General features: G+C 41.0%; 1 protein-coding gene across 1 annotated transcript in view; it reads right to left on the bottom strand.

Moving 5' to 3' along the window:
- Positions 1-24,133, bottom strand: part of hfm1 (helicase for meiosis 1) — a 247,480-nt gene that overhangs the window by 131,565 nt on the left and 91,782 nt on the right. The window contains exons 4-6 of the mRNA XM_087990315.1: positions 6,154-6,201; positions 5,526-5,596; positions 1,194-1,326 (exon numbers count right to left, since the gene is read on the bottom strand). Coding sequence (XP_087846441.1) covers positions 1,194-1,326; positions 5,526-5,596; positions 6,154-6,201 — 252 coding nt within the window. The remainder of the gene's footprint in view (positions 1-1,193; positions 1,327-5,525; positions 5,597-6,153; positions 6,202-24,133) is intronic.

Here is a 24,133-nt window from a genome sequence, read left to right as displayed (position 1 = left end):
ACATCCTGTCTGGATGCATCACAGCATGATATCTCAAATGCTGTTCCCAAGATCACAAGAGTTGTGAACACAACCAAATGCATCATGCAAACCAGCCTTCCATCTGTTGATTCCATTTATACTTGCCGTTGTCTCAGGAAAGCAACCAACATAAACAAAGTTCTCCCCTCCTAGTTATACTCTTATCCACCCACTTCCATCAGGTAGAAGATGTATAAGTTTGTATGCATATACGAACAGATTCAAAAACAGCATCTTCCCTGCTTTTGTCAGACTTTTGAACGGGCCTCTCAAATGTTAATTCTGATCTCTCTTTTTGCACCTTCTCTGCAACTGTAACAATATATTCTGCATGCTGTTCTACTACCCTGATGCACTTTGTATGATACCATCTGTCTGTATAGCATGCAAAACACTACTTTTCACTGTATCTTGATATGTGACAACAATAAATTAATCAATATATTAACTGGAGTTCAGAAGAATGAGGAGAATCTCACAGAAACAGGGATCCTGGTATAAGGATTTAGGGCTGATTTAAGGAAAAATGTTTTCACCCAGAGAGTAGTGAGCCTGTGGAATTCTCTGCCACAGAAAGCAGTTGAGGCCAAAACATTGAATGTTTTCAAGAAGTTAGATATAGTTCTTAGGGCTAAAGGGATCAGAGGATAGAGGGAGAAAGCAGGAAAAGGGTACTGTTCATGATCATATTGAAAGGCAAAGCAGACTTGAAGGACTGAATAGCCTACTCCTGCTCCCATTTTTATGTTTCTATGTAACATGATTAGTGGCAACTTCCAGTGCAGAAGGTTGGTACTACATCGATCTACAAGACAGTCCCTATATTTCACAATAATCTGTGTGAATTCAGAATTATTTGACTCATTAAGTAATGTGCTTTATCAATGCAAAGTACTCTTCTCTCTTGGGGTAGTTAAAATACTGATTTGGTTGTATTGCTGCTGAGTGAGTCTTACTTACAAATCTTAATGTACAAATCACCACTGTTATAGAAACCATTTTATTAATAGATTCAGTTATAAATAGCTAGTTGATAGATTAATAATTGATAAATTAATAATTGAAAATATACCAATCTACTTTTTTGTGTATTGAGTTTCTGAAGTTGTAATAGAAACGAAACATTCTGCTTTAGATGAAAAAAGATCCATTGATCTTTACATTAAACTTACTGTATACAATTTTTATATTAGACCATGGCTTTGGAACTTGCATCAGTAATCTGACAATGGCGAGTTCAAATAGTACAGTCTTTCCAGAACCAGTTGGGGAACAAATCACAAAGTTCTTCTCTGTGTAAAGAAGCTAAAACGAATTCATAAAAATAAGATCTAATTGATAAAATGGCTAAGACAAGGATCAATATGACTTTCACAACATGTTATACAACTTCAACATTTAGATTTGAGCAACTGTCAGTGTTTTTTTCCCTCGGTCAGTGGCAAGGTGCCCAGGCATCAAGTTCAAATATCATGCCACAGAATGATAGGATACAAAGTTGGGCCCCACAGTTCATTTCTTTCCCATTCTATCTTATGGATTATCTGTCTTCAGATTTCAACAAAATAAACATTAAACTAAGAAAAAAAATTGGAACGCCTTTGAAGGAATAATATTAAGAGTACAAGATAAATGAATAAGAAAGAGAACAAATAAACACAACCCCAAATAGATGAAAAAGTGAAAGTAAATTGCTCTCTATAAGACCTGAAGAAAGAAAGGGAACAGATTCATTTATATGAATATAGAGAGATACAGAGAAAGATTAAAGACTTAGTGAATTTAGTAAAAATTTAGTCAAATTAAATTCAGTCAGTTTAGGTTGTATCCATTACTAGGCCTGAATCTGAGAGTCAATGCATCATGCAAGAATAAACACATCATGGTTATCCTCTGGGTATTAATGAACAAACTTACATTGTGATCAGGAATAACTTGAAAATTTAGAAATGATATCCTTCCACTTCATGTGTGCAGTTGATTGGCAGGTGTAACACTAATGGTCTCCAAAATTTCACTGACAACATGGAATAAATACAGCAAAGATAACAGGTGCCAATAATGGCCCAGCAATAATGATAAAGAGCTATTTTTCAGAACTCTGTGGGTGACTAGGGAAGTGATTGCTGGGCATCTTGCTGAGATATTTGTATCATCGATAGTCACAGGTGAGGTGCTGGAAGACTGGAGGTTGGCTAACATGGTGCCACTGTTTAAGAAAGGTGATAAGGACAAGCCAGGGAACTATAGACCAGTGAGCCTGATGTCAGTGGTGGGCAAGTTGTTGGAAGGAATCTTGAGGGACGGGATGTGGTATTTGGAAAGGCAAGGACTGATTAGGGATAGTCAACATGGCTTTGTTAGTGGGAAATCATGTCTCACAAACTTGATTGAATTTTTTGAAGAAGTAACAATGAGGATTGATGAAGGCAGAGTGGTAGATGTGATCTATATGGACTTCAGTAAGGTGTTTGTCAAGGTTTCCCATGGGAGCAAGGTTAGATCTCACGGAATACATGGAGAACTAGCCATTTGGATACAGAACTGGCTCAAAGGGAGAAGATACAGGGTGGTGGTTGAGGGTTGTATATTAGACTGGAAACCTGTGACCAGTGGACTGCCACAAGGATCAGTGCTGGGTCCACTACTTTTTGTCATTTACATAAATGATTTGGATGTGAGCATAAGAGGTACAGTTAGTAAGTTTCCAGATGATACCAAAATTGGAGGTATAGTGGACAGCGAAGAAGTTTATCTCAGATTACAACAGGATCTTGATCACATGGGCCAATAGGCTGAAAAGTGGCAGATGGAGTTTAATTCAAATAAATGCGAGGTGCTGCATTTTGGGAAAGCAAATCTTAGCAGGAATTATGCACTTAATGGTAAGGTCCTAAGGAATGTTGCTGAACAAAGAGACCTTGCAGTGAAGGTCCACTTGAAAGTGGAGTTGCAAGTAGATAGGATAGTGAAGAAGGTGTTTGGTATGCTTTCCGTTATTGGTCAGAGTATTGAGTACAGGAGTTGGGAGGTCATGTTGCGGCTGTACAGGACATTGGTTAGACCACTGTTGGAATATTGCGTGCAATTCTGGTCTCCTTCCTATCGGAAACATGATGTGAAACTTGAAAGGGTTCAGAAAAGATTTACAAGGATGTTGCCAGGGTTGGAGGATTTGAGTGAGAGGGAGAGGCTAAACAGGCTTGGGCCTGTTTTCCCTGAAGCATCAGAGGCTGAGGGGGTGACCTTATAGAGGTTTACAAAATTATGAGGGTAATGGATAGGATAAATAGACTAATTCTTTTCCCTGGGGTGGGGGAGTCCAGAACTAGAGGGCATAGGTTTAGGGTGAGAGGGGAAAGATATAAAAGAGACCTAAGGGGCAACCTTTTCACTCAGACAGTGGTTCATGTATGGAATGAGCTGCCAGAGGAAGTGGTGGAGGCTAGTACAATTGCAACATTTAAAAGGCATTTGGATGGATATATGAATAGGAAGGGTTTGGAGGGATATGGGCCAGTTGCTAGCAGGTGGGACTAGATTGGGTTGGGATATCTGGTCACCATAGAAGGGTTGACCGAAGGGTCTGTTTCCATGCTATATGACTCTTTGAACTGGTTGCGTCCTTACCATGCTGTTCCAGCACAAATACAAAACTGACAATGTGGAAAATGGTCCCAAAAGGCAAGACAAACTCAGTCTAGTGAAGTATCTTTACCAATGCAATAGTCTATCCTCCATCATCAAAATTATGGAAATAGTCAGCAACACTATCATCAAACAATACTATCAGATTTCCAATGGAAGGTTACAGTTCTGAAATGTTAACTCCAGTTCTTACTCCGCATGTGCAACCAGACCTGTGAAACATTTCCAGCATTTTCTGCTTTTATATCAACATCCTGGGATTATGATTAATCAAAACGCAACTGGATCAACTCCATAAATGTCACATCAACTCAGAAGTTAGGTATTTTGGCAAGTGGCTTACCTCACAGCTACTACACTGCTTACAAGGCACAAGACAGGACCATGATGAAATTCCTTTCACTTACCTGGATGAACGCAGCTGCACCAAAAATTCAAAAATCTTAACATCATCTGGACCAATCATTCCACTTCATTACAGCTAACCTGCCACTTTAAACATATACTATCAGTGCACCATGGCTGCAGTGTGCATCTCTGCAGGATGCACTGTGCATCTCTCCAAGACATGATCTATTCTCCAGGAAAAGGGAAGCTAATGGACAAGAACGCCACCATATTCAAGCTCCCTTCCAAAGTCGCACATTGTCCTGCTTGGACAGTTATTGCTGGTTATTTATCATTGTTGGGTCAAAATCCTGAAAGTCCCTTCAATCAGCCCTTCAACGCAGACACGGGGAGAATGTGCAAACTCCACACAGTCAGTCGCAATTCCCGACTCAGGCGACTGACTGTGTGGAGTTTGCACATTCTCCCCGTGTCTGCGTGGGTTTCCTCCCACAATCCAAAAATGTGCGGGTCAGGTGAATTGGCCATGCTAAATTGCCCGTAGTGTTAGGTTAAAGGGGTAAATGTAGGGGTATGGGTGGGTTGCGCTTCGGCGGGTCGGTGTGGACTTGTTGGGCCGAAGGGCCTGTTTCCACACTGTAAGTAATCTAATCTAATCTAATCTAATCTAGCTGTGGCAGTGCATTCACCACTTGGAATGAAGCAGTTCAAGTAGGCAGTTCAGCATCACCTTCTTGAGCGCAACAAGAAATGGATAATAGATACTAGCCTTGCTAGTGACACTCAAAGACAGAGAATGAATTATTTTAAAAATTTGGCTCATGAATTTAATTTTCTTTTCTATGTCAGCATGCATAATCTGATACTCATAATTCTGTTATTTGGCTTCTTCCACTTTATTTGCTCCATCCTTCTTCATATTTAGCGTCTGTACAATGTTTTTGGGACCATAAATAACAACTACTTTGTTTCACCTCCATGTATGCCCTGCACAGCCTTTATTTGACTATCTGTGACTTCCCATCATGTTTATTGTTTCCTTTGCTGAGAATCATCCTCAATCATTGAAAGTGATTCCAGATAGTAATTAGTGACTACAAGGCCTGTAGTGTTAAAGTCTGCTGTTTGAAATTACTGTTAAATCCATATCTCACAATCACTGCATACTCTACAGCTTTTTATTAGCAAACTTTGCATCATTTATGCAGTTAAGTAATTTGTTAGCTGCTTAAGGGGTGTTAAAAGATTAATTTGTCAGAGTGTTGTAATGGATGACTTTTTAAATTCACATTAATTATATTTTTCTCAGAAATCTTGTTTTCAAATTATGTATGTTTGCAATGCTATTACTGAGTTGTTACATTCTGCAAAATATTCTGTCCAACACTCATTTAGCTATTAGAGTTACACTTCCTTTTCTGCTTCTCCCACATATAGTCATAAGTTTTCTAACAAGCCTTTAATTTGAAGAAAGGCACCATTATTAGACTATCAATTACAGTACATACATCATCTAATGCTTTTGATTGTATGTAGTTGAAGTAAGGAAATTCTTTGAAAACGTTCCTGAATTGTACAGCTTTATAAAAACTGGTTAAGGATTAAGCCAAAATCATTTCAATTTCTTTACTTAGCAATTAACATACTGTTACAAATTTAACAACTAAATAGAAAGTTGTGTGCTTTCTGATTAAATTTTCGACATAGGTAGTTTTTAATAGCAATAAACATATTTAAAATAAAGTTATAACATGTGCAGCTCCTGCCATCTAGTGGTAATATCCTCTCCAAGAACTAGGAAAATTGTATAGTTCAGTACAATTAGAGGTGAATAGCTTTCCTCACAGCTTGAGTCATCAAGATTGCTCTAGAGCAATTTGTAATCCTTTAATGTAATTTTTGGAATGGGTTAACGTGATTTTTTTCATCTTATTAGCACATCACATTACAATAATTACGTAATTCAGTCTTCTTACAGCTGTTACACATTTCAGAAAGAAATAAAACTTTGAACAAAATGCTAAGCCTACATTTATTTAAACTCAGAGGCAGAGTTACTTAAACAACTAATTTGAAAAATTAATCACTTTCAACTTATTAAAGTAGGAATAGAGTCCACAATTACTGAAAGGATACGAATTTCAGTAACTGCCCTCAATGTTCCTGAACTCCTTCCAGTTGCATCTACAAAATAAAGAAAATTAAAAATGTATAATGAAACAGCAACTTACATTTACATTGCATTTTAACAGTAAGCATCCCAGGACAATTTACATTCATGATCAATAAAACATTTGACTCTGAGTCACTGAAGGAGATTAGGGCAAAAATGACAAAATTTGAAATGACAAAACCTTGATCAAGGAAGTGGGTTTTAGGAGTACATTAAAAGGAAGAAAGAGAGGTAAGAAGCAATTCATTTTAGAGGGAATTCCAGAGCTTCAGGGTCTAGTTGAAGGTACAGCTACCAATGGTGACATACTTAAAAGTGGATAGATTCAGGAAGCTAATTTATAGGAGAACAGAGATTTTAGAGCTGTTAGGTTGAAAGAGGTTCAAAAATAAGGAGAAGCAAGGCCATAAAGGGACTTAAAACGAGGATGAGAATGTTTGAATTTAAAAATTTAAGTAGGAACCAAGGCAGTTAAGTGAGTACAGGGGAAATCAGTGAGCAAGACTCAATGTAATTTTGAAAACAGGCAGCAGAGTTTGGAATAATTTAAGTTTGCAGAAGGTTGAACTAAGGAGAACAGCCAGAATGAAGTTGAAAGAAACAAAGGTTTCAGGAATAAACAAACCAATTTGCAGGTAAAGTCAGACAATGTTATGGGGTGGAAACAGATGATCTTAAAGATGATGCGGTTGGAGTTCATTTCAGAATTAAACATGACACCAAGATTGTGAACTGTCTGGTTCATCCACAGTTGCCTGTGAGCAGGATGATCAGTGGCAAGGAACCAAAGCCAATAGTTACTGTCTTCCCAATGTTTAGCCATTATGTGGACGTGCTGGTGTTGGACTGGGGTGGATAAGATTAAAAATCACACAATAACAGGTTATAGTCCAATAGGTTTATTTGGAAGTACTTGCTTTCAGAGCACTGCTCCTTCATGAGTTGACTAGTGAGGCAGGATCCTAAGACATAGAATTTATAGCAAAAGATCAGTGTCATTCAATTAAAACGATATATTGAACAAACCTAGATTGCTGTTTTGTTCAATATAAATTTTAATTGCATGATACTGTGATCTTTTGCATAAATTCTGTGTTTTATGACCCTGTCCCACTATTTACCTGACAAAGGAGTAGCGCTCTGAAAGCTAGTACTTCCAAATAAACCTGTTGGACTATAGCCTGGTGTTGTGTGATTTTTAACTTTATCCAATGTTTAGTTAGAATCAGAAAGTCATAGAGATATACACCACGGAAACAGATCCTTTGGTCCAACTAGTCAGCGAAGAAGGTGACCTCAGATTACAATGGGATCTTGATCAGATGGGCCAATGGGCTGCGGAGTGGCAGATGGAGTTTAATTTAGATAAATGCGAGGTGCTGCATTTTGGGAAAGTAAATCTTAGCAGGACTTATACATTTAATAGTAAGGTCCTAGGGAGTTTTGCTGAACAAAGAGACCTTGGAATGCAGGTTCGTAGCTCCTTGAAAGTAGAGTCACAGATTGATATGATTGTGAAGAAGGCATTTGGTATGCTTTCCTTTATTGGTCAGAGTACTGAGTATAGGAGTTGGGAGGTCATGTTGCGGTTGTACAGGATGTTGGTTAGACCACTGTTGGAATATTGCATACAATTCTGGTCTCCTTCCTCTCGGAAGGATGTTGTGAAACTTGAAAGGGTTCAGAAAAGATTTACAAGAATGTTGCCAGGGTTGGAGGATTTGAGTGAGAGGGAGAGGTTGAACAGGCTGGGGCTGTTTTCACTGGAGCATTGGAGGCTGAGGAGGGATCTTATAGAGGTTTATAAAATCATGAAGGGCATGGATAGGACAAATAGACAAATTCTTTTCCCTGGGGTGACAAAGTCCAAAACTAGAGGGCATAGGTTTAGGGTGAGAGGGGAAAGATTTAAAAGAGACATTAGGGGCAACTTTTTCACACAGAAAGTGGTACATGTATGGAATGAGCTGCCAGAGGAAGTGGTGGAGGCTAGTACAATTGCAACATTTAAAAGGCATCTGGATGGGTATATGAAGAGGAAGGGTTTAGAGTATATGGGCTGGGCACTGGCAAGTGGGACTAGATTAGGTTGGGATATCTGGTCAGCATTGACAAGTTGGACCGAAAGATGTTTCCGTGCTGTACATCTCTATGCCAACCATAAATCCTAAATTAATCTCGTCCCATTTGCCAGCACTTGGCCCATATCCCTCTCAACCCATCCTATTCATATATCCATCCAGGTGCCTTTTAAATATTGTAAGTGTACCAGCTTTCACCACTTCCTTTGGCAGCTTATTCCATACATGCACCACTCTCTGCATGTAAAAGGTGCCCTTTAGGTTCCTTTTAAATCTTTCCCCTCTCACTCTAAACCTATGCCCTCTGGTTTTGGTCTCCCCAATCCTGGAGAAAAGACTCTGTCTATTTACCTTATTCATGCCCTTCATGATTTTATAAGCCTCTATAAGGTCACCCCTCAGCCTCCGATGACCCAGGGAAAACAGCCCCAGCCTATTCAACCTCTCCCTATAACTCAAACCCTCCAACCCTCACAACATCTTTGTAAATCTTTCCTGAATGCTTTCAACTTTTACAACATCCTTCCTATAGGAGGGAGACCAGAATTGCATGCAGTAATCCAAAAGTGGCCTAACCAATGTCCTGTACAGCCACAACATGACCTCCCAACTACTATACTCAATGTTCTGACCAATGAAGGAAAGCATACTAAAGGTCTGTATTTATCCAGCACACACTAATGCACAAGTATTATTATAGCAATCGCAAGTCAGTTGGTGAAGTATGAAACTAGGCATGAATACTTTTTTATGTGGTGAGTTTATTCACAGAATACAGAATGACACAAAACGACTCCCGACTGAGTCCCAGCAATGTCTCTTAATAGATATTTTCTAACCAACCTGTTCAGAAATTTTTTACAACCTCTGGAGTAGGTGGGAATTGAACCCAGGTCTGTTGGGTAAAAGCTAGAAACACTACTACTGCACCACAAGACCCCTCAGTCTCTTTTTATACCATTTTAAAATAAATAATGAAACTGATTCAAACCAGATTGAACAAATTTAACAGGTGGCAGCCTCTCAGATGATGGAACTTAATGCCTTTTCCACGAAATGACATTTTTAATATGCAGTACTCTCTCAAATAATGGACTAGTAATTCAGTCTTAGTTTTTATGTTCAATAACTGGAGTTGGAATTAAATCTAGAACTGTGTGAATCATAAACAAGTGCACTACCAAATAAATAACAGCTTATTTTCTAAGTGATCTCAATCAACCTTTTCAGACATGTCATGGCACACTTTCGGGACATGTGGAACCTAAAGATTCAGAGTTAGGGACAATACTACTGTGCTGCACAAGCGTTGGATTCTTTCTTTATACTATTTTAAATAAACTAATTAAACCAAATTGATGCAGATGGCAGCTCCTTCAAGGTGAAGTCACAAAGGCAATTTTCTGAAAATGTATATCAAAATTTCATTTTTGGGGTTATTGATTTACCTCAGCCACTGTGCCACCCTTCTAGTTGTGGAAGTTTTGAAGCATGCCAAAGGACACTGCTGCATCAAGGACATCTAAGTATGAACATAGAAGGGGAGAAATGAAGAAGGAGGGCTGTTCATGGTAACCGCTGCTGGAATGGGTATTGAACCCATGCTGTTCATACCATAGAGGGAGGAGATGGCCGAGTGATATTCTCAATGGACTGTTAATCCAGAATCCTACGACAACAGATAATGGAATTTGAATTCAATACAAATCTGTAAATAAGTCAAATGATGACCATGAATCCATTGTCGATTGTGGGGAAGGAAAGTCCTATCTAATGCCCTTCGGGGAAGAAAACTACCACCCTTACCTGATCTGGCCTATACGTGATTCCAGACTCACAGGAATGTGGTTGAGTCTTAATTGCCCTAGGGATGGGCAATAAGTGCTGCCAGCAATGCCCTCATCCCATGTTTGAATTAAAGAAAGTTCTGTATTGCAAACTAGCCAACTGAGCTAAAGTGACCCTTACAATCCAAAAATGGCTAGATAATGTATGATCTTTTTTATGCTGATGGTCTAAGCATAAATATTAACCACAGTACTGAAGATAAATTGCCTCCAATTTTTTATGACTACGTGTGAGGGAAGAAAGCGTTTCAGCACTGAACACTCCCTCTGTACTACAATAGCATGTCACTTCCGATTTTTGCACCATAGTCATGGAGTGGGATTTAAACCAAGAACCTTCTGACTTAAAGACAAAATGCCAACAACTGTGAGACAGCCAGTTCAAGAAGAACAAGAAAGGGTCATTTATTACATTTTACTTGGATGTCATTTGTGAACTTGGTCAGGGCCATTTCAGTACTATGATGAAGAACCAAGAAAACGTTTTTTTCCACAAATGTATTCTCTCCTTCGCCCAATTTCTTCTTTCTTTTATCTTAGAGGGTTGGCTTCTCAGTGCATTTTCACATGTGCTCAAGGCCACAATTAATTTACTGGAATCACAGAATATTTTTTGTGTAAGAGGAGGCCATCTAGTTCTAATCTCTGACTTTTCCCATATATTCCTGGACACCATTACTATCCAATAACCATACAATGTCCTCTTAATTTCTCAACTGAACCTGTCTCCACCAAATATTCCAGGCATGTGACTGTGACTAAGGAACTATTTTTTGTTTGAGCTTTATAGTATGTGTTGATGGCACTATTCAGCTGTGAATGTGTTCAGTATTACTATAAGCCAATTGTCACGCAGAATTGTTTTCTCACAAGGATTGTTGCAAAATGATTTCTGACTCTGGCTATTTTTTCCTCTTCCCAGCATGACACAGATCTATTTTGGTGCCGTCCTTTGAGTCCTACCTCCTACTTGTTCCTGCCACCAAGACAGAAATGGTTTAATCTACAAACCAAATATTCAACTTTATAGAAAGTTCTGAGGATGCTGAAAATTGGAAATAAAAATAGTAATGCTAAACTTGCTTTCTCAATGTGCCAATGGTACCAGACATGTTGAATATTTCCAGCATTTCCTATTTTCATTTAAACTTTTTATCGCTATTGTGACTTAGTTAAACACTATTTGAAATAAGTAGAAGTGTCCATCTTTTAGTATTCTTTTATAGGGGCACCATCACTGGCAAGGGCAGCATTCCTTGTTCAACTCTTAATGTCCTCGATTAAGGTGAGCGTAAGCTGTCTTTATCAAGCACTCCAGTCTAATCATGTGTCAGTGTGGCGACAGTGTTGAAGGAAGGGAGTTCCAGGTCTTTAATCCATAATTCCTAGTAATCCATTGCATTGTATGTCATTTTAATTTCCACCTTGTGAATCACAATTCTGGTGCAAGACTTTATTCATTTTTTATCACAATAACCACAGAGTTAATTATGCAAGGCAATCATATACATATTTATTTACAAAATGACCATAATTGAATTTCATTGTGTGATGTACTTAAAGCCCCAAGAGGAATAAGGTCCAATATAAATGCAGGCTAATTCCTTTGATCTAGATTTATATGAGCACATACTGAAATATAAACCATACTGAAAACCAAGTGGTGGAACATGTAACATTCAATGCCAAGTTCCAGTTTTTATTATTGCTCATAATTGGGAAGGTTAAAGCCAAAAATATGAGTTGAACTTGATTACTAACATTTGCAAATCATTATGAAGTGCTTCACTAATCTTTGCGAAACAGCATTTTGATTGGTTAAAGTATTATTTATGTTGAAACTTCCAGAGTTTTCTTTATTCACTAGTGGAACATGGTCATCACTGGCTGGCCAGCATTTAGTGATTGTCCATACTTGCCCTTGAACTGAGTGGCTTACTAAGCTGTTTGAGAGGGCAGTTGAGAGTCAACGAAATTGCTGTGGGTCAGGAGTCACATGTCAGTCAGACCAAGCGAGGATGGCAGATTTCCTTCCTTGAATGGCATTAGTGAGCCCATTGGGCTATTCTGATAATTGGCAATGGTTTCATGGCCATTAGTAGATTCTTAATTCCAAATATATTTTTTTGAATTGAATTCAGAATTCTGCTGTAGTGGGATTCCATCCCAGGTCCCCAGAACAATAGCTGACTTGTTAGATTAATAGTCGAGCAATAATACCACTTGGCCATCGCCTCCCCTATAATGAGTTAGCTATTCATGCATAAGCCTGAAGAAGGGCTTATGCCCGAAACGTCGATTCTCCTGTTACTTGGATGCTGCCTGACCTGCTGCGCTTTTCCAGCAACACATTTTCAGCTATTCATGCAAGATCCCCATCCCAGACAATTCCCTGTTACTCAACTGTCAATTCAGTTCACTTTCTTCCAATTTCATGTTATGTTCAAGCTGCCTTACCACTTGGTATGTCATGAATCCTCTCTCTACATTAAATAACCAAAACTCTGTTTCCTTCTGTTCCAACTTCATGCAATTACAGGTATTAAATTCTTGTGGTCTTGCTTTTTCAGTGACAGTTTACCGGGACTATCACCGGTTGATCACAGAAGAAAAAACCTCCGCAGCACATCATGCTAGTGCAAAATGAAATTAAACAAAAAGAATTGTCTGGAGTGGATCATGTAATGGCAGGAAAAACTGGGATTTGCAAATTCCATTAGTTCTATTTGGAAAAAAAAAGGAAAACTTGGTGGTCTGTCACCGAATTCTTTGGATTTCTTCCTTCAGCAGCAATTTTAGGTACCTGCTCCCTAGCCTCCCATTCTTCCCTGACCATCCAAACAGAATCAAATGATTGTAGTTTCCTGGGCCCTGGAAGCCAGCCAGTTTCTCAATCTTCTACCTACTAGTCATCCCAAGTAACTACCAGGAGAGAAGAATTGGTAGAATCAACTTGTTAATGTCAATGCTAGGAGAGAAAGATTACCAGTAAGTTGTTTTCATTTTCTTTTTGATTCCAAATAACCCAAAGCCTAATAAAAATTCTGAAGGAATTATCTCCATCTGGAGAGGGAAGATTTGATCAGGGATAGTCAGCATAGCTTTGTCAGAGGAAAGTCATGTCTAACAAAGCTGGCTGAATTTTTTGAGGAGGTGACTAAGTGTGTCGATAAGGCGAGAGTGGTTTATGTAATTTGTATGGACTTCAGGAAGGCCTTTGGCAAGGTTCCACATGGGAGACTGACAAAAATTGTCAAAGCATATGGGATCTAGTGTAATTTGGCAAGTTGGAGTCAGAATTAGCTTAGTGGCAAGAAACAGAGGGTAGTAATAGAAGACTGGAAGCTGGTGTCCAGTGGCCTACCACAGGGATCAGTGCTGGGTCCTTTATTGCTCAAACAAGGGAGATAAAAATTTAGGTGGTGAATAATAACTACATTTGTGAATGACACAACGAATGGCTGGATTGTTGAAAGTGAGGAAGAAGGTCTTAGGTTACAGAAAAACATAAACAGTTTGGTCAGATGAGGGGCAGATGGAATTTAACCCTGATAAGTGTGAGGTCATAGAGATGTACAACTTGGAAACAGACCCTTTGGTATAACTCGTCCATGCCGATCAGATATCCCAACCCAGTCTAGTCCCACCTGCCAGCACCCAGCCCATATCCCTCCAAACCCTTCCTATTCATCTACCCATCCAGATGCCTTTTAAATGTTGCAAATGTACTAGCCTCCACCACTTCCTCTGGCAGCTCATTCCATCTACATACCACCCTCTGAATGAAAACGTTGCCCCTTAGGTCTCTTTTATATCTTTCCCCTCTCACCCTAAACCCATGCCCTCTAGTTCTGGATTCCCCACCCAAGGAAGAGACTTTGTCTATTTATTGTACCCACGCCCCTCAATGATCGTATAAATCTCTATAAGGTCATCCCCCAGCCTCCGACGCTCCAGGGAAAACTATTCAATCTCTCGCTATAGCTCAAATCCTCCAACCCTAGCAACATCCTTGTAAATCTTTTCTGAACCCTTTCAAGTTTCACATCATCCCTCTAATAGGAAGGAGACCAGAATTGCATGCAACATTTCAAAAGTGGCCTAACCAATGTCTCATACAGCCGCAACATGATCCCAGTACTCTGACCAATACAGGAAAGCATACCAAAAGCCTTCTTCACTATCCTATCTACCTGCGACTCCACTTTCTAGTCGCAAGTGGACTGTGAACCTGCACTCCAAGGTCTCTTTAGGACCTTACCATTCAGTGTATAAGTCCTGCTAAGATTTGCTTTCCCAAAATGCAGCACCTCACATTTATCTAAATTAAACTCCATCTGCCACTTCTCAGCCCATTAGCCCATTTGATCAAGACCCTGTTATAATCTGAGGTAACCTTCTTCGATGTCCAAGACATCTCCAAATTTGGTGTCATCTGCAAGCTTACTAAGTATATCTCTTATGCTCTCATCCAAATCATTTATATAAATGATGAAAAGTAGTGGACCCAGCACAGATCCTTGTGGCACTCCACTGGTCACAGTCCTCTAGTCTGAAAAATGTCTTCTGCCTATGAACCAGTTCTGTATCCAAATGGCTAGTTCTCCCTATATTCCATGAGATCTAACCTAACCAGTCTCCCATGGGGAACCTTGTCAAACGCCTTACTGAAGTCCATATAGACGAAGTCCCACACTCTGCCTTCCTTGTGCCGAAATCAAGGATGTCAGAGAGAGGGTGCAGAATGTTCTCAAGGGGGAGAGGGACCAGCAGGTGGTCATTGTATACATTGGGACCAATGACATAGGAAGGGAAAAGGATGAGATTCTGAAGGGAGAATATAGAGAATTAGGCAGGAATTTAAAAAGGAGATCCTCAAGAGTAGTAATATCTGGATTATTCCCGGTGCTACAAGCTAGTGAGGATAGGAATGAGAGGATAGAGCAGATAAAAGCATGACTGAGGAACTGGTATATGGGAGAAAGATTCACATTTTTGGATCATTGGAATCTCTTCTGGGGTAGAAGTGACCTGTACAAGAAGGACGGATTGCACCTGAATTGGAAGGGGACTAATATACTGGCAGGAAAATTTGCGAGAACTGCTTGGGAGGATTTAAACTAGTAAGGTGGGGGGTGGGACCCAGGGAGATAGTGAGGAAAGAGATCAATCTGAGACTGGTAGTATTGAGAACAGAAATGAGTCAAACAGTCAGGGCAGGCAGGGACAAGGTAGGACTAATAAATTAAACTGCATTTATTTCATTGCAAGAGGCTAACAGGGCAGGCAGATGAACTCAGGGCATGGTTAGGAACATGGGACTGGGATATCATAGTAATTACAGAAACATGGCTCAGGGATGGGCAGGACTGGCAGCTTAATGTTCCAGAATACAAATGCTACAGGAAGGAAAGTGAGGCACGAGAGGAGGGGGAGTGGCATTTTTGATAAGAAATAGAAAGAACATAGAAAAATACAGCACAGTACAGGCCCTTTGGCCCTCGATGTTGCGCCGATCCAAGCCCACCTAACCTACACTAGCCCACTATCCTCCATATGCCTATCCAATGCCCGCTTAAATGCCCATAAAGAGGGAGAGTCCACCACTGCTACTAGCAGGGCATTCCATGAACTCACGACTCGCTGAGTAAAGAATCTACCCCTAACATCTGTCCTCTACCTACCACCCCTTAATTTAAAGCTATGCCCCCTCGTAATAGCTGACTCCATACGCGGAAAAAGGTTCTCATGGTCAACCCTATCTAAACCCCTAATCATCTTGTACACCTCTATCAAGTCATCCCTAAACCTTCTTTTCTCCAATGAAAACAGCCCCAAGTGCCTCAGCCTTTCCTCATACGATCTTCCTACCATACCAGGCAACACCCTGGTAAACCTCCTCTGCATCCGTTCCAGTGCCTCCACATCCTTCCTATAGTATGGCGACCAAAACTGCACACAATACTCCAGATGCGGCCGCACCAGAGTCTTATACAACTGCAACATGACCTCAAGGCTCCGGAACTCAATTCCTCTAATAAAAGCCAGTACGCCATATGCCTTCTTCACCACGCTATTTACCTGGGTGGCAACTTTCAGAGATCTGTGTACATGGACACCAAGATCCCTCTGCTCATCCACATTACCAAGTATCCGACCATTAGCCCAGTACCCTGTCTTTTTGTTACTCTTACCAAAGTGATTCACCTCACACTTACCTACATTGAACTCCATTTGCCACCTTTCTGCCCAGCTCTGGAACATATCTATGTCCCGCTGTAACCTGACACATCCTTCCTCACTGTCAACAACTCCACCGACTTTTGTATCATCCGCAAACTTGCTCACCCAACCTTCTAGCCCCTCCTCCAGGTCATTTACAAAAATGACAAACAGCAATGGTCCCAAAACAGATCCTTGCGGAACACCGCTAGTAACTGCACTTCAAGATGAACCTTTACCATCAACTACTACCCTCTGTCTTCTTCCAGCCAGCCAATTCCTTATCCAAACCTCCAACTCATCCTCAATGCCATACCTCCGTATTTTTTGCAGTAGCCTACCATGGGGAACCTTATCAAACGCCTTACTAAAATCCATATACACCACATCTACTGCTTTACCCTTGTCTACCTCCTTAGTCACCTTCTCAAAGAATTCAATAAGGTTTGTGAGGCACGACCTGCCTTACACAAAACCATGCTGACTATCCTTGATCACATTATTCCTATCCAGATGTTCATAAATCCTATCCCTTACAATTCTCTCTAAGACTTTGCCCACAACAGAAGTGAGACTCACCGGCCTATAGTTACTAGGGTTATCCCTACTCCCCTTCTTGAACAAGGGAACCACATTTGCTATTCTCCAGTCTACTGGCACTATTCCTGTAGATAACGAGGACATAAAAATCAAGGCCAATGGCTCTGCAATCTCCTCTCTTGCTTCCCAGAGAATCCTAGGATAAATGCCATCAGGCCCAGGGGACTTATCTATTTTCACCCTTTCCAGAATTTCCAACACTTCTTCCCTACATACCTCAAAGCCGTCCATTCTAATTAATTGTGACTCAATATTCACATCGGCAACAATGTCCTGTTCCTGAGTGAATACTGACGAAAAGTATTCATTCAGTGTCTCCCCAATCTCTTCGGCCTCCACACGCAACTTCCCACTACTATCCTTGACTGGACCTATTCCTACCCTAGTCATTCTTTTATTCCTGACATACCTATAGAAAGCCTTAGGGTTTTCCCTAATCCTACCAACTAAGGACTTTTCATGTCCCCTCCTTGCTGCTCTTAGCTCTCTCTTCAGATCCTTCCTGGCTACCTTATAACTCTCAATCGCCCCAATTGAACCTTCACGCCTCATCTTTACATAGGCCGCCCTCTTCCATTTAACAAGGGATTCCAATTCCTTATTAAACCACGTCTCCCTCACATGACCCTTACCTCCCTGCCTGACAGATACATACTTATCAAGGACACTCAATAGTTGCTCCTTGAACAAGCTCCACATATCAATTGTGCCCATGCCTTGAAGCCTACTTTTCCAAGCCACGCATCCTAGGTCGTGCCTCACCGCATCATAATTTCCCTGCCCCCAGCTATAACTCTTGCCCTGCAGTGCACACTTATCCCTCTCCATCACTAGAGTAAAAGTCACCGAATTGTGGTCACTGTCCCCAAAGTGCTCACCTACCTCCAATTCTAACACCTGGCCTGGTTCGTTACCAAGAATCAAATCCAGTATGGCCTCACCTCTTGTTGGCCTGTCTACATATTGTGTCAGGAAACCCTCCTGCACACATTGGACAAACACCGACTCATCTAACGAACTCGAGCTATAGCTTTCCCAGTCAATATCTGGAAAGTTAAAGTCCCCCATAACAACCACCCTATTACTTTCACTCTTCTCCTGAATTCATCCTCACAATCCTTTCTTCTACATCTCTAGGACTATTAGGAGGCCTGTAGAAAACTCCTAACAGGGTGACCTCACCTTTCCTATTCCTAACCTCAGCCCAAACTACCTCAGATGGCGAGTCTTCATCTATCCTTTCCACCGCTGTAATACTATCTTTGACAAGCAATGCCACACCTCCCCCTCTTTTACCCCCACCTCTGACCCTACTAAAACATTTAAACCCTGGAACCTGCAACAGCCAATCCTGTCCCTGTTCTACCCATGTCTCCGTAATAGCTACAACATCGAAATCCCAGGTACCAACCCACGCTGCAAGTTCACCTACCTTATTTCGTATACTTCTTGCATTGAAGTATACACACTTCAAGCCACTTTCCTGTTTACAGGGACCCTCCTTTGAGATTGATGCCATGTTCCTAACCTCCCTACACTCCAGGTCCTGCACCCTAAAGCTACAGTCTAGGTTCCCATGCCCCTGCAGAGTTAGTTTAAACCCCCCCCAAGAGCACTAGCAAACCTCCCCCCAAGGATACTGGTGCCCCTCAGGTTCAGGTGTAGACCATCCTGTTTATAGAGGTCCCACCTTCCATAGAAAGAACCCCAGTTATCCAGATACCGGAATCCCTCCCTCCTGCACCATCCCTGTAGCCAGGCATTTACCTATTCTCTCTCCCTATTCCTCGACTCTCTATCACGTGGCACCGGTAACAAACCAGAGACAACAACTCTGTTTATTCTAACTCTGAGCTTCCAACCTAGCTCCCTGAAAGCCTGCCTAACAACCTCAGCCCTCCTCCTACCTATGTCGTTGGTGCCAATGTGGACCACGACTTCGGGCTGCTCCCCCTCCCCCTTAAGGACCCAGAAAACACGATCAGAGACATCACATACCCTTGCACCTGGGAGGCAACATACCAAACGTGAGTCTCTCTCGCCCCCACAGAGCCGCCTATCTGTTCCCCGAACTATCGAGTCCCCAATAACTATTGCTCTGCTCTTCTCCACCCTTCCCTTCTGAGCAATGGGGACAGGCTCCGTGCCAGAAGCCTGAACCCCATTGCTTACCCCTGGTAAGTCATGCCCCCCACAAGTATCCAAAACGGTATACTTGTTCTTGAGAGGAACGGCCGCAGGGGGTCCCTGCACTGGCTGCTTCCTCCCAGTCCCCCTCACTGTCACCCATCTGTCTGCAATCTGTCTGCAATACTTCCCTAAAGCTCCGATCTATGACCCCCTCTGCCTCCCGATTGATCCTAAGTTCATCCAACTCCAGTTCCAGTTCCCTAACACGGTCTTGGAGGAGCTGGAGATGGGTGCACTTCCTGCAAGTGTAATCAGCAATGACGACTATGGCATCCCTCACCTCAAACATGTTGCAAGAGAAACATTGCACTGCCTTCACTGCCATCCCTCTAAAAGTAATCTTTTAAAAAAAAAACTAGGTCTAAAGAATAGAACAAACAAAATGCAGCACTTACCTGCTTACCACAACGGGTCTTATTATTAGGTTAGAGGAGGAGGAATAGCATGACAGCTGTACTGAGGGAGGATATTCCTGGAAATACATCCAGGCAAGTTATTTGGGTGGAACTGAGAAATAAGAAAGGGATGATCACCTTATTGGGATTGTATTACAGACCCCCTAATAGTCAGAGGGAAATTGAGAAACAAATTTGTAAGGAGATTTCAGTTATCTCTAAGAATAATATGGTGGTTTATTAGGGGATTTTTAACTTTCCAAATATAGATTGGGACTGCCGTAGTGTTAAGGGTGTAGATGGAGAGGAATTTAAGTGTGTTTAAGAAAATTTTCTGATTCAGTATCTGGAAGTACCTACTAGAGGAGGTGTAAAACTTGACCTACTCTTGGCAAATAAGGCAGGGAAGGTGACTGAGGTGTCAGTGGGGGAGCACTTTGAGGCCAGCAACCATAATTCTAATAGTTTATAAAATAGTGATGGAAAAGGATAGATCAGATCTAAAAGTTGAAGTTCTAAACTAGAGGAAGGCTAATTTTGATGGTATTAGGCAAGAACTTTCGAAAGCTGATTGGGGGCAATGTTTGCAGGTCAAGGGACGGCACGGTGGCTCAGTGGTTAGCACTGCTGCCTCACAGCGTCAGAGACCTGGGTTCAATTCCCGCTTTAGGCGACTCTCTGTGTGGAGTTTGCACATTCTCCCCGTGTCTGCGTGGGTTTCCTCCGGGAGCTCCGGTTTCCTCCCACAATCCGAAAAATGTGCAGTTTAGGTGAATTGGCCATGTTAAATTGCCCGTAATGTTAGGTGTAGGGGAATGGGTCTGGATGAGTCGCGCTTCGGCGGGTCGGTGTGGACTTGTTGGGCCGAAGGGCCTGTTTCCACACTGTAAGTTATCTAAAAAAAAAAGTAATTAAAGAAAAAATGGGAAGCCTTCAGAAATGAGATAATGAGAATGCAGAGACAGTATATTCCTGTTAGGGTGAAAGGAAAAGCGTGTAGGTGTAGGGAATGCTGAATGACTAAAGAAATTGAGGATGTGATTGAGAAAACGAAGGAAGCATATATCAGGTATAGACAAAATAGATCGAATGAATCTTTAGAAAAGTATAAAGGCACTAGGAGTATACTTAAGACGGAAATCAGGTAGGCAAAAAGGGGACATGAAATTGCTTTGGCAAATCGAGTCAAGGAGAATCCAAAGGTTTTTTTACAAATTAATGATAAAAGGATAACTAAGGAGAGAATAGGGCCCCTCAAAGATCAACAAGGCGGCCTTTGTGTGGAGCCGCAGAAAATGGGGGAGATACTAAACGAGTATTAGTTTGGAAGAAGTAACTAGACAAGGGAGTATTCAGTGAATGGTAGGACACTACAAAGCTCAGAGGAACAAAAGGATCTTTGGGTAATTGTCCACAAATCCCTGAAGGTGGCAAAGTAGATTAATAAAGTATTTAAGAAGGTATATGGGACGCTTGCTTTTATCAATCAAGGCACACATAATAATAGGAAGGTCATATTGAAACTGTACACAACTTTAGTTAGGCCACAGCAAGAGTACTGTGTGCAGTTCTGGTCACCACACTATAGGATTACATTGAAGGGGGTGCAAAGCAGATTCAGCAGTTTGTTTCCTAAGAAAGATTATCTTCTCTATGAAGAGAAGCTGGATAAACTTGGGTTGTTTTGAGAAGGTTGAGGGTAAACCTGACAGAAGTGTATAAGCTTATTAGGGCTATAGGCAGCGTAGATAGAAAGCAGCTGTTCCCCTTAGTTGAAGGATCACCAACAAGGAGACACACTTCTAAGGTGGAAGGCAGGATGCTTAGAGAGGACTTGAAAAAAATCTTTTTCATCAGGAGGGTGGTGGGGGTCTGGAATACTCTGCCTGGGAGATGGGTAACCTCACAACCTTTAAAAAGTAATTGGATGAGCACTTGAAATGTCATAACATTCAACGTTATGGGCCTGGTGCTGGAAAGTGGGCGAGTATAGATTTAACATAACTTGGAGATACAGACTTGATGGACTGAACGACTGCTCTGTACAGACGTTTCTATGATTCTAAAAACAATTTGTCTAGATATGCCAAAGAAACTCTGAAGCACTCTGCCTATTTAAAAGGTTTCTCATTCTCCATGAAATGCTGCAGTAGGTACCCCATTACCAAACTGAATTTGTATGGGCACACAATGCAGGTTCTTGGCCTCCTCCATCGCCAGACCATGGCAACACGACGCCTGGAGGAAGAGCGACTCATCTTCCGCCTAGGAACCCTCCAACCACAAGGGATGAATGCAGATTTCTCCAGCTTCCTCATTTCCCCTCCCCCCACCTTTTCTCAGTCCCAACCCTCAGACTCAGCACCACCTTCTTGACCTGCAATCTTCTTCCCGACCTCTCCACCCCCACCCCCTCTCTGGCCTATCACCCTCACCTTAACCTCCTTCCACTTATCGCATTCCCAATGCCCCTCCCCCAAGTCCCTCCTCCCTACCTTTTATCTTAGCCTGCTTGGCACACCCTCCTCATTCCTGAAGAAGGGCTTATTCCTGAAACGTCGATTCTCCTTCTCCTTTGACCTGATCTGCTGCGCTTTTCCAGCAACACATTTTTAAGCACACACACCAATAATCTAACTTAGACCCAACCTGCATAATAAACTAATCACTATCAGTGAAACTAGGATCATGATTGGAGTAGACTAGTAGGGACAATCCTGTTGCCAACATCATCAGGTGGAGTGAATAGTCTTGAAAAGAATTGAAATCTTTAAAGACACTAAATTAAATATAAACGATTAATCTAGTTCAATGTTTCCAGTTTAAACCATGAAGGACTGGGGGAACTTTTCAGCATCCAATGTCAGTCATACATTTCCCCAGAAATTAGACCATTATTTTGTTGTACTCTCATAATAATTTACAAAAGGTGGAATACTTGTCCAATTATACTGACTTTAACAATTTCCCTTACCTTTTACATTTAGTGCTTGCGACATCATTGGAAGCACATGTGCTTTTTTCAGAAATCGAGTGTCATTATGATCTTTCTGTTTGCTACTGTCTCTCAAACCATTCTCAGTATGTTTTTCAGGGATATCTCTAAAATCACAGTTTTCATCTTGTGATGGGGAATTTGCAGAAAAAGGTGGGCAGTTAAAAATTGCGAGATTATTTAGAGTTTTGGTTGGCATCGGCATTTTAAATAATCTACAGAAAGACAGAAAATGTCTTTAAAAGTACAATGTATTTCAGATCTTATGAAATATCATTTTGTTTTAGACAGTGAGTACAATTAAGTTATTTATCATACGACTTAAAATACCAACAAAACAGTTTCAAGCATTTCAGCAGGTTTTTGATGCTTAAATTTAAAATATCCATGGTAAAAACGTGACCTTAGTACTTTAAATGAAAATCAGACATTAAATGGGGCCTGGAAGTAGGCTGGAGGGTAAAAGAGAAATTATTTACAGATGGAAATCCCAGAAATAAAGATTTCCTTAAATCCTAAATTATATGTCCACATTTTTTCAACAGTTTCCCACCTGACAGATCGACAAGCTGTGTGATTGTCATGAAGCAAAGTGGTTAGAGAATGGATATTAAACATGTCTGACATTATAATGATGGGTAAGTAGGGAAGTGTGTGTGGTATTCAGTTGATCAAGGGGCAATTGGAAATGGGGGAGGGTGGGACATTGTATAGGAAATAGTTGAACATCATGAGGGATGGTCAGACTGTCCCAATGCTCTAATCACAATGTGGTGAGCTTGTGCATGTGAAGAAACACTCCTGCTCCATCTATAGCAGCAAGTAGTGCAATAAAGGCAATACGCCCATTCATGAAACGATGTTGACTCTGCCTGGTTACCTTGAAATTTTCTAGAACAAGAGATCGTAGTTTTAAGATAAAGGGTAGCAGTTTTAAAACAGAGATGAGGAGATATTACTTCTCTCAAAGTGTGTGGAATTCACTAGCCAGAGTATGATGGATGCCAAGACATTGATTAACTTTAAGGAGAAGATAGGCAGATTTTTAATTACTAATAGGTTGAAGGGTTACGGACAGCCGTCAGGAAAGTGGAGTTGAGGCCAAGATGGGATCAGCCATGATTGTGTCAAGTGTCAAATGTCAAATGTCAAAGCAGTCTCGAGGACACAAAGATGTAATTTAATTTTCATTTTGAAGTCATACATTCTGTGCTTGTGTGAGAGGAACTTTAAGTTCACCATCAGGTCCAAACATTATGAAGCAACATTTTCTCTAAATGTAGCTTGACCAGTTGTAAAGGGATTGGGCTTGCCACCTATTGTTCCCACCCACTCCACCAGATCCCACTTAATAATTCTCCATGGAGTGTAAAAATAGGACAAGATGTAAAATGATCAGCTGCTCCAACCTCGACAGCTGGGTTAAGTCAGAATTAAAATATCTCATCTTGACTGGCTGATATACCTATTTGGACATTTCTTCTAAACTAAGTTTGTTTGCAATCAGTCACATCTATGCTTGATATACACTTTCTGATCAAAACCTCTTGCATCTTGAAATTTGATTGTTGAAAGGTACAAATATTGTCAAGTCTCGGCATAGAAAAACATTG

This window comes from Chiloscyllium plagiosum, unplaced genomic scaffold (genome assembly GCF_037043375.1).
Source record: "Chiloscyllium plagiosum isolate Xiang-an unplaced genomic scaffold, Cpla_swu_hap1 HiC_scaffold_9, whole genome shotgun sequence".
Lineage (NCBI taxonomy): Eukaryota > Metazoa > Chordata > Chondrichthyes > Orectolobiformes > Hemiscylliidae > Chiloscyllium > Chiloscyllium plagiosum.
Note: the sequence above shows the minus strand (reverse complement) of the source record. Positions and strands in the feature narration are given on the sequence as shown.